Below are 12,106 nucleotides of genomic sequence, written 5' to 3' on the forward strand. Positions count from 1 at the left end.
GGAGCCGTCAGTCAAGCGACGCAGGGTGGTGAATAGAGCTGGAGTGACAGATGCTTCAGATCTACCATAGTTCTTCAGCCTCATTTGCATATTAATTCCAACTCTGATTTCTCAATAACAGAGGAACGGACCAGACGTGTAAAGGGATTGCTGGACTTTGTCTTTGACAGAGCTACGTGCACATATACATAGTTTGGGGGTGAAATCCTGCTGCCAGATTCACTTTAAAGGGAAAATATCACCAGAAAATGACAACTTGTTTAAATCAGGTTTTTGAGTTAAAAACAAAAAAAATTGCCAAATTTAAGAATCAAAGTATCACAATCTATATGAAACAACTAAATTAGAAATCTTGGACTACTGGCCGCAGGGGCTATCTTAGACGTTCTAGTTCCTGTCCTTTCTGGAAGAGTTTTCAGCAGAGCCCACTATTCACACCGGTGATGGCTCTCCTCCTTAGCGATCACCTTTGCACACGCTCATTAGATGCGTCAGTAAAAGGGCCTGAATCCGTCTATTGCTGCTGATGTGATTATTTCTGTAACAATAGGAAATTAGAATGATAAAATCCCCAGTTGTTCAATGTGAAAATTGCAGGAAAAATTATTAATAAAAAAAAAACTTCATAAAAATTGGACTTTAACAATAGGTCATTGTCTAAGCAAAAATGTTCACTGACTGCAAGCAAAGACTTTATGTGTAGCTTGAAACGTATGTGAATGGCGTCTTTAGTGTTCAGACAGCGGCTAGGCGACCGGATAAGAATTCCTGGTTGTGGGATTGATTCTGTCCGGTGCAAAATTTGCAAAATCCAAACTGTCTTTGTCCTAAAAACACTTGCCCGGCGTGACAGCCCCATCCAGCATGGCGTCCTGCAGATGAGAGCCCCACGTACTGCAGAATAGATACATGTAGAAAGGGTTAATGCTGGACTTGCTCAGTGCGTGAGATTTATGTCTTTGACTTTTCCAGAAACCTTATATCTGCAAAATCCCAGGATGTACGAAGAGATACACAGACCCCAGCTCTCTCCGGAAACACGTGAAGACCGTGCACGGCCCCGATGCCCACGTGACCAAGAAGCAGCGCAATGACGGCAGACCCGGGCCCCGGGAAAATGGCGACAGCGAGGCCGGCAACCGACTGTCCGCGGAACACGTCGAGTCTAATGGCGGCTTCAGAGGAAGAGAAGACGTCTTCCAGTCTAGGACTATCAAGACGGAGGACAGTATGGTGCGTAACAGTGCGGGGCCCTGGGGCGTCTTTATAAATGATATCATACATCAGCATGTAAACGTTTGTGCACCCCTGGTCAAAATTACTGTTATTGTGAACAGTTAAGCAAGTGGAAGATGAAATGATCTAAAAGGGATAAAGTTACAGATGATACATTTCCTTTGTATTTTAGGCAAAAATGTATATCTATATTTTCATCTTTTACATTTTAAAAATTATACAATAAAAATGGCTCAGCGCAAAGTTTGTGCACCCTGCATGGTTAGTACCTAGTAGCTCTCTTTTTACAAGTATCACAGCTTGTAAACACTTTTTGTTGCCAGATAAGAGTCTTTCAGTTCTTCTTTGAGGGATTTTCCTCCATTCTTCCTTGGAGAATTCCTCCAGTTCTGTGAGATTCCTGGGGCGTCTCGCTTCCTCTGTTATTTTGAGGTCTCTCCACAGATTATCAATGATGCTCAGATCAGGGGACTGTGAGGGCCATTGTAAAACCCTCATCTTGCGCCTTTTATGTGGATTGTGTTTAGGATCATTCTTTATTTGTAGCAGCCATCCTCTTCCTCTTTTCACCTTCAGATTTTTTACAGATGGTGTTATGTTTGCATCAAGAATTTGTGGAAATTTAATTGAATCCATTCTTCCCTCTACCTGTGAAATGTTCCCCATGCCATTGGCTGCAACACATCCCCACAGCCTGATCTCCCCCCATGCTTAATGGTTGGCAAAGTGTTCTTTTCCTGAAATTCTGGGCCTTTTATCTCCACACATACCTCTGATCATTGTGGCCATAGTTTTATTTTACCCTCATCGGTCCACAGGACTTGTTTCCAGAATGCATCAGGCTTGTTTAGATGTTCTTTGCATACTTCTGATGCTGAATTTTATGGTGAGGACGCAGGAGAGGTTTTCTTCTGATGACTCTTCCATGAAGGCCATATTTGTGCAGGTGTCTCTGAACAGTAGAACAAAGTACCACAGCTCCAGAGTCTGCTAAATCGTTTCTGAAGGATTTTCGCAGTCAGACAGGGGAGGGGGTTCGGATTTCCTCTCTAGCAATCCTACGAGCAGCTCTCACTGAAATTTTGCTTGGTCTTCCAGCCCTTATCTTGACCTCCACTGTTCCTGATAACTGCCATTTCTTAAAGGGGTTGTCCGCTACCCGGACAACCCCTTCTTGAACTAAATGTTTGACCCCCGTAAAATAACCTATACTCACCTCCCATGTCAGCGCCCTTCCAGCTGTGTCAGCACTAGCGGTCCAGAAGCTGATCCCTGACTTCCTCTTCATATTCAATCTGTATGAAGACGGTGACGCTAGCGCTGATTGTGCGCCGGTCATCATGTGTCACAGCACCCCTGAGATCGCAAGTGCAGACACCGCTGTAAGGGGGCCGACACGGGAGTTGTGTAGTTTTTTTATTTTATGGGGGCCAAACGTTTAGTTCATGAAGGGGTCGTCCTAGTGGTGGAGAACCCCTTTAATTACAGTTCGAACTGAGGAAAAGGCATCTGCCATCTTCTTATCGTTTTCTCCTGCTTTGCGGCCTCCACCATTCTCAGAGTTCTCGGCAGCGACTTAGAAGAACCCACGGCTGCTGGTTTTAGGCACAAGGATAGAGGAGGCTGGGTGTTTATAAAGCTGGAAATTCGCATCACCTGGCCTTTCCTAACGATGATGGTGAGCAAGTAATAACCCTAACAGGTTAATTAAAGTCTGAAACCTTGGTCAAAGTTATTGGAGCACACAAATCTCCAAGGGTGCCCAAACTTATGCATTGGCCTACTTTACTTTTTTTAAATGTAAAAGATAAAAATATACATTATTTTTGCCTAAAATACAAAGGAAATGTGTCCTCTGTAACTTTATCCCTTTTAGATCATTTCATCTACAACTTGCTTAACTGTTCACAATAGCAGTAACTTTGACCAGGGGTGCACAAACTTTTACATGCCACTGCACAGCGGTGACGGGGACAGCGTGTGCGAAGCTTCGTAGCGGCAGATCTGTGACCGGTAGTACCGCGCATTGCCGGCTGTCGGCCCGGAGATCGGGTGTTTATTGGAAGCATTTTACTGTAGCGCGTGAGACGCGGACGCTACTTTCTATCCACATTATCGTGGCGGGAGCGCGAAGCTGCGGAAAGTTCTGTCTGCGGATACATTCATGTCTGGATGGGAGCCGGCTGCAATCTGTAGTGTTTCATCCTGCGCTGCGCGGAGCCTCCTCGTCCTCTGCCGGACGGCGCCGTCTCGGGGACAATGTATGACCGCGGCGTGGATATTATGGAGACGGGGAGGGGGTCACTTACTTGTGCAGTAAACTTAGGACTTGGTTGATTTTGGTACCGACCGTCATCATGTTCCTATTATGTGGATTACCACGAGTGTCTCTTACTAACTACTACTCCTATTCTTTCTATTCCCTTTCTAACACTTTCCTAAGGACAGACCTTATCAAGGTGAGAGACGTCAGAGCCGGGACCCCAGTGACAAATGATTTGGGGTCCAATAGTCCCTTATAATTATCTTCCTAGTTAGGATATTAAAGGGCCGGTGTCCGGACTTATGGCATCCAGGCTTCATCATGTCATGAAAAGTTCTGTCACTTTCTAACGAACTTTGGGCCCAATTAATCTTTTGCATTTGGGGGGGGGTGTAGCGGGGAGGGGGCTTTAAGTCACATTTTTTTTTACTCTTGTATTTATTGCCATTTTGTTTTTCACCAAATTCTTTAACATGACGCCCGTGGGTTCATTAATAACGTGCAAAATAAAGATGCTTTTTATTTTTTCCTTTTACAGACTTTTTTTTTTTTTTTAGAGCAAAAAGTCACATGAACTGTTAAAATGTCGCACACAACTTTTAACAATTGTGCAAACATTTTGAGCATAAAAAAATTATAACTCCGGGTGGGGGCTGTGCAGCTTTTTTAAAACATAAAAAAAATGAATTTGTCGCAGATATCTGAATTACAAAATTCACGCCAGAACAGAGAAAAAAAACAGACAAACAATCTGAAAATAGGCGCAAATTATAAAAAATATGGTGCGAAAGAGAAAACGCAAAAATGAATCGGGCCCTAGGTGTTTCAGTTTTTTTCCCTTTTTTAAAATCTCTGCTTACTGTAAGTGAATGGAAATTCTCATTGAAAGCCTTACCTCCTCACACAGGAGATGGGTATGTTACAGTGTACAGTGCCTTGCAAAAGTATTCGGCCCCCTGGAACTTCTCAGCCTTTTCCCACATATCATGCTTCAAACATAAAGATACCAAATGTAAATTTTTGGTGAAGAATCAACAAGTGGAACACAATTGTGAAGTTGAGCGAAATTTATTGGTTATTTTACATTTTTGTGGAAATTCAAAAACTGAAAAGTGGGGCGTGCAATATTATTCGGCCTTTACTTTCAGTGCAGCAAACTCCCTCCAGAAGTTCATTGTGGATCTCTGAATGATCCAATGTTGTCCTAAATGCCATAATAACCAATAAATTTCGTTCAGCTTCACTATTGTTTTCCACTTGTTGTTGATTCTTCACCAAAAATGTACATTTGGTATCTTTATGTTTGAAGCATATGTGGGAAAAAGATGAAAAGTTCCAGGGGGCCGAATACTTTCACAAGGCTCTGTATCTCCAGATGAAGCTGTGGAAAAGAGATACAACACCGATTCATTGTAACAAAGCCTCATCTGTTTGAGAAGACATATAATTGTATTTTAGCTTCTCACTAATAAATTAACTTGCTGGCTGCAAGCAGAGATATTGAAAACAGTGAAAAATAGAAACTGAGTGCATCAAACTGGTGCTGCACGGTGAAAAAAGCCTCATAGATATGACTGGTGTGACTGGTGGTCACCTCTGATCCTGCGGGTCCTGGATGTAGTAATGAATAGGAGAGTCCATCTGGGTGTGCTGCTGCATGCTGCCTACAACCCCCATCATCCAGCTATGATGACCCCCATGCATGTTGCACCTGTCGCCGCTGTTCTCCTCCAGCGCTGACCTCGTGTTCTGTCCCTCAGATACAGCCCAGCCCTGGCGGCCAGTCGTCCTGCAGCAGTGAGCCATCTCCACTTGGCAACGCCAACAACACTGACAGCGGAGTAGAGTTTCACGGTGATGGAGGCCTGGGGGACATCTTCGGTTTGGAGGACACCAGCCCCGTGGTGGACTCCACAATCTCATCGGGTAATGCCATGGTGGGCTTGCAGCTCAGGAAACAAGGTGGTACCGCGGTGCAACGACTGGAGCAGCTCAAGAAGGAAAAGCTGAAGACAATGAAGGAATCGTGCTCATTCATGAACCCGGCTCCACCTGCCAGGAACACCAAATTCCCAGCCATCTCTGGAAATGGTACGTGATGTCAATACCTACCCTACCAGAGCCAATACCTACCCTACAAGAGCCAATACCTACCCTACCCTAAAAGAGCCAATACCTACCCTACAAGAGCCAATACCTACCCTACAAGAGCCAATACCTACCCTACCCTAAAAGAGCCAATACCTACCCTACAAGAGCCAATACCTACCCTACCCTAAAAGAGCCAATACCTACCCTACAAGAGCCAATACCTACCCTACCCTAAAAGAGCCAATACCTACCCTATAAGAGCCAATACCTACCCTATAAGAGCCAATACCTATCCTACAAGAGCGAATACCTACCCTACAAGAGCCAATACCTACCCTATAAGAGCCAATACCTACCCTACCATACAAGAGCCAATACCTACCCTACCCTGCAAGAGCCAATACCTATCCTACAAGAGCCAATACCTATCCTACAAGAGCCAATACCTACCCTACCCTACCAGAACCAATACCTACCCTACAAGAGCCAATACCTACCCTACAAGAGCCAGTACCGACCCTACAAGAGCCAATACCCACCCTACCCTACAAGAGCCAATACTTACCCTACCCTACCCTACAAGAGCCAATACCTACCCTACCCTACAAGAGCCAATACCTACCCTACCCTACAAGAGCCAATACCTACCCTACCCTACAAGAGCCAATACCTACCCTACCCTACCCTACAAGAGCCAATACCTACCCTACCCTACAAGAGCCAATACCTACCCTACCCTACCCTACAAGAGCCAATACCTACCCTACCCTACAAGAGCCAATACCTACCCTACCCTACAAGAGCCAATACCTACCCTACCCTACAAGAGCCAATACCTACCCTACAAGAGCCAATACCTACCCTACCCTGATCTGCCCTGTCCTACCCTACTTTGCAGTTATAAGGCCCATTCAGACAGGCCGGGGTCGCACTTGCGAGTGCAATGCGAGAAACTCGCACAAGTCTTTCGCATCAATACCCGGCACTGCCAGCTACATAGAATTAAATGCCTCCGCACACTCCGATCCAGAGTACTGGCAGTAGTTCCGGGTATTGGGGCGAGAGACTCGTGTGATTTTCTCGCAAGTGTGACCCCAGCCTAAGTTGCATGAAGCCGGTCGGCGGTTGTTTAAAAGCCACAGTTGTCATGTGTAAACGTGCCTTAGTCATGGCGTGGGGAGATGACATTGCACGTCTCCTGGGTCCAAGCAGAAGACTGGTAATTATTAGCGTTGAGCAAGAAGATCCACAGAACACTGGTCTTGTGGCTACGTCACTGAGTCCAGTGAACATTCTCCTGTCTGGCATTCCTGGCGCCTCTTCTAAATAGTAGGTGTCGCTGACATGGCGCACACAAGTCGGCCTACTAATCCAGAGCGTCCCTGTGGATCCCGGCAGGTAGGAGGCGATTCACAGGGCTCAGGTCTGGCGGCCATACACCACCGATGTAGCGGCTGGACCATCTGTAGTAACTATACTGGGACCCCAGCATCAATAGTACGGTGCATGTAAGGAGACGCACAGTGCAGGGGCTTTTTACAATTTATCATTTGGTTCCTTATTATTTTCTATGATTTTCTTCTGTATTTGATCGATTTTTATTTTTTTTTAGCTTTTTTTACTGCAATATTAAAAAGTGTTTTCCAGGTTCCGAATGTCCTAGGGATGGGCCATCTATTTCTGATTGCTTGGGGTCCGACTCTGAAGAGACCACAAAGCTTTAAGTGCTGAAGAAGCCCCCCGATTACCTGCACGTCGTCAATTTAATAGCAGCAGTGAGGGGAATTGCAGCTTTAACCTATTCCCTTCCATGGGACATCACTGTGATACCCACACGGCCACTGCTAAGGTGTCGGCATGCAGAGGAGGCTGCGGTGCTCTCCGGACCCTCCAAACAGTCCATGCAGGAGCCCAGAGTCGGACCCCACAAGATTGGATATTGTTGGCCTGTCCTATACGGGGCTGTGGATACTGCGCTGCTCCGTGGCACAACTTTAAGGCCAGTTTTCCTTTTCTCTCTTTCAGGCTCATCATTTGACAATCTCGGTGTCCCGGGCGGTGTGAATATAAACCCAAGAATCTCAGACCTGTCTTTGAGTGATATCACGATGTTGAACCAGTTAAATGACAGGCGTGACAGTGCCACGAGCACGATCAGCTCCGCGTACACCAGTCGGCGATCCTCGGGGATTTCCCCGTATTTCTCCAGCCGCCGTTCAAGTGAAGCTTCTCAGTTTTGTGGGAGACAGAACAATGGCAGCTCTGCTGACTCCTATGACCCCATCTCCACAGATGCGTCCAGAAGATCCAGTGATGCCAGCCAACATAATGGTTTGCCCACGCTGCTCAATCTGACTCCTGCGCAGCAGTATCGCTTGAAGGCCAAGTATGCCGCAGCGACAGGCGGCCCGCCGCCTACACCCCTGCCCAACATGGAGAAGATGAGTTTAAGAAGCAAGATGTCCTTACTGGATGGATCGAGCTATCCCCTGCCGGCCTTCAGGCAGCATCTGGGTCTGAGACGATGCAGTGACGGTTTGGGAAACGCCCCAGTACCGATGTTTCCACATCAGGTTCCTGGAAACGGCACAAGACGCGCCAGTGACCCAGTCAGGATGGCAGCGGGACTAGAAGGCCAACATGTACCAAGGGTTCAGCGTTTCCACAGCATGAACAGCATGAATACGCTGCACCCTTCACAAACCGTGGACAAGAGGAACATCGGCCTCCAGCAGTACGCCCGCTCCGATGGAAACCTTCACAGACACGTGTATTCTCCACGGCCTCCGAGCATCAGCGAGAACATCCTCCTGGAAGGCATCCCAGCTGATATGGACGTCCCTGGCGGTGAGGACGACCTTGTGCTGCCGGACGATGTCGTCCAGTATATTAAGTCTCAGAACAGAGGAGCTTCAGAGCAGAAACCTCCAGCTGACTTCAGTCATCAGCCTCCAAGTAATATGAAGAACTATCTGCAGCCTGCACAGAACCAGTGTCGGATCACGGCTTCGGACTTGCAGAAGAACAACATGCCGGTACAGTGGAACGAAGTCAGCTCCGGCACCGTAGATGTCCCCGCTGATGTGCCAAAACAAACATTTATACAAGGGAACTTGGCGGTCGTACAGCAGACGCAAAACTTCAGCCAATATCAAAACTTCAACCATCAGCCTTTCCAGGCCGGTGCGAATAATCTGCCGGCAACACAGCCGGACCCGGCCCAGAGGAACTGTAGTGTCAGTGGGCAGAGACTTCATTACATTCAGCACCGGCACCAGCAGATGAACCAGGGCCAGAACCCCAGCATCAGTTACAACCAGCAGCAGGGCTTTACCCAGTCTCCGCATACGTCAGGAGTCCCTAGTGATGGCCAGTGCCAACACTCAACCTCATCCAATGTATTGGAAAGACCTGGCCACCACGTGCACACTCCTCAGGGTAACGCAGCCAGTAATAACCAGCACGTGATGATGAACGGCTGCCGGGACGGGCGCACAACTAATCATTTCCAGACTAATCATCAGACCCTTCAACCAGCAAACTCCTATCCCAACCCAAGTGACCCGAACCTATTCCATAACATGCCAATGTCGGGTCAGGGCATTAATAACATATTGATGCAGCCGAGGCCGCCACCTCATCCCCCCAACAGGCCGAGGAGTATACATGCAGGGCATCCTGCCACGTTCATGAGGGGCTCCGTGAGTGAGCAAAGTCCGTGCCAGCAAACAGCAGAAGCCACCCCGAAAAGAACCAGCGAGGAACACGAGACCACCTCGTGTATGAACGCTAAAGACAATGGTTTGCTCTATTACTCAGGCCACATACAGGTGTTTGACCAGAGCAGCATTTATAATTCTGCACCAGACTGTTCAGTTCGGCAGGTGCCCACCATGCCGTCTCCGGGAGTCAATCAGGTCACTAGCACGGTGGTGGACTCTCAAGGTCTGGAACAACCTCCTGTCATAGACTTCGATTCTATGATGGATGACGGGGACCATTCCAGTCTCATGTCAGGGACCATAAGTCCTGGCCTTCTCCAAAACCTTTCCCAAAACTCTTCTCGCCTCACAACTCCTAGAAACTCTTTGACTTTTCCTTCCGTCCCAGCTGGGATAAGCAATATGGCCATAGGGGATATGAGCTCGATGCTTAGCACGTTGGCAGAGGAAAATAAATTCCTTAATCTCATGTCCTAACATGAAGCACAAGTTGTGAATGCCAATCATGGTGGGAGCCGCTGGGACTATTCCAGGACAATCTGCAGTGTATTGTGGTGACTGCAGGACTGACACTTGCCAAGCAAGTAAAAGGAACGGAGGAGATATGTGACTAAGATGGAGGGCAGCACACCTCAGAAGGCGTCTTCCAGACGTCCACAGTCAGTCATTATACCGGCTGATTTTCCTTCTTTAGCTTCTCCTTCCTCCAGAGTCCACATCCTTCCCCTGATCCAAGACGGCTGTGGACTGTAAACTGCCCAAAATAAACGTTATCCTAAGAGTTTCCCAAGTTTTTGGTGTGGAGGGTAATAGCAGACCTTCAGTAAGGACTTGTCCCACAGACCGCTGCTGTGTAAGCTGCGCACAGTCAAGCAGACGGGATACAAGCTGCTTATTAATGCACCGAGTCGTCACCCCGCCGCAGCCATCGCAGCCTCCGCATTGTTTACATCCGGTGTAAATACTCGGTTTACGGTCGTGTCACATTTCTTATGCACAGGAGTATTGTATGTCGTTCATATGTTGTGCCAGTCATTCCTCACGTCATGAAAAGCCATATTGTGTCCCTGGGGCCGAGGCAGCTGCTCCGCACCTCTTATCGCACACGGACCTTGGGGTCATGTCATCTTCCGGCCTCTGTCATAGCTCAGTATTTTAGGCTGAGACGGACAGTCAATCATATTACGGAGGGAAATAAAGCAATAATAGAAAATATTCCAGTGTAACCGTCAAGAAGCTCTACACACGGGGACAGGGGTAGCAGAAGAGCAGAAATCGGGTAGAAAAGCGCATTCACCTCCATGGAATAATTTACATACAAACACTAATATATACAAACGTAATCAGAGACATGGCACAGCCCAACCTGTAATTCTGTGACATTGATTACCCAAAACTCCGACTGCAAATGCCAACCCCCTGCTGACTGTAGGTCCAATGATCACCCCCTGCCCTGACTGTAGGCAGAATGATCACTCCATGTTCTGACTGTAGGTACGAAGATTACCCCGACCTGACTAGGTCCAATGATGACCCCCTGCTCTAACTGTAGGTCCAATGATCACCCCCTGCTGACTGTAGGTCCAATGATGACCCCCTGCTCTGACTGTAGGTCCAATGATGACCCCCTGCCCTGACTGTAGGTCCAATGATGACCTCCTGCTCTGACTGTAGGTCCAATGATGACCCCCTGCCCTGACTGTAGGTCCAATGATGACCCCCTGCCGACTGTAGGTCCAATGATGACCTCCTGCTCTGACTGTAGGTCCAATGATGACCCCCTGCTCTGACTGTAGGTCCAATGATCACCCCCTGCTGACTGTAGGTCCAATGATGACCTCCTGCTCTGACTGTAGGTCCAATGATCACCCCCTGCCCTGACTGTAGGCAGAATGATCACTCCATGTTCTGACTGTAGGTACGAAGATTACCCCGACCTGACTAGGTCCAATGATGACTCCCTGCTCTGACTGTAGGTCCAATGATGACCCCCTGCTCTGACTGTAGGTCCAATGATCACCCCCTGCCCTGACTGTAGGTCCAATGATGACCCCCTGCCCTGACTGTAGGTCCAATGATGACCCCCTGCTGACTGTAGGTCTAATGATGACCCCCTGCTCTGACTGTAGGTCCAATGATCACCCCCTGCTGACTGTAGGTCCAATGATGACCTCCTGCTCTGACTGTAGGTCCAATGATCACCCCCTGCCCTGACTGTAGGCAGAATGATCACTCCATGTTCTGACTGTAGGTACGAAGATTACCCCGACCTGACTAGGTCCAATGATGACTCCCTGCTCTGACTGTAGGTCCAATGATGACCCCCTGCCCTGACTGTAGGTCCAATGATCACCCCCTGCTGACTGTAGGTCCAATGATGACCCCCTGCTCTGACTGTACGTCCAATGATCACCCCCTGCTGACTGTAGGTCCAATGATGACCTCCTGCTCTGACTGTAGGTCCAATGATGACCTCCTGCTCTGACTGTAGGTCCAATGATCATCCCCTGCCCTTACTGTAGGTCCAATGATGACCCCCTGCTCTGACTGTAGGTCCAATGATGACCTCCTGCTCTGACTGTAGGTCCAATGATGACCTCCTGCTCTGACTGTAGGTCCAATGATCATCCCCTGCCCTTACTGTAGGTCCAATGATGACCCCCTGCTCTGACTGTAGGTCCAATGATGACCCCCTGCTCTGACTGTAGGTCCAATAATCACCCCCTGCTCTGACTGTAGGTCCAATGATGACCCCCTGCCCTGACTGTAGGTCCAATGATGACCCCCTGCCCTG

The 12,106-nt window shown here is 48.1% G+C and overlaps 1 protein-coding gene across 4 annotated transcripts in view; it reads left to right on the plus strand.

Annotated features, from left to right (window-relative positions):
- Positions 1-11,048, plus strand: part of GLI2 (GLI family zinc finger 2) — a 154,781-nt gene extending 143,733 nt beyond the window's left edge. For 3 of the 4 annotated variants that reach the window (XM_077273287.1, XM_077273288.1, XM_077273289.1), the window contains 3 exons: positions 973-1,233; positions 5,260-5,590; positions 7,616-11,048. In XM_077273287.1, the coding sequence (XP_077129402.1) occupies positions 973-1,233; positions 5,260-5,590; positions 7,616-9,789 (2,766 nt within the window). In that variant the 3' untranslated portion in view covers positions 9,790-11,048. The remainder of the gene's footprint in view (positions 1-972; positions 1,234-5,259; positions 5,591-7,615) is intronic. The other variant, XR_013217880.1, reaches the window with a different exon arrangement.
- Positions 11,049-12,106: the final 1,058 nt, after the last annotated feature.

Source organism: Ranitomeya variabilis, chromosome 7 (assembly GCF_051348905.1).
Source record: "Ranitomeya variabilis isolate aRanVar5 chromosome 7, aRanVar5.hap1, whole genome shotgun sequence".
Taxonomy (NCBI): Eukaryota; Metazoa; Chordata; class Amphibia; order Anura; family Dendrobatidae; genus Ranitomeya; species Ranitomeya variabilis.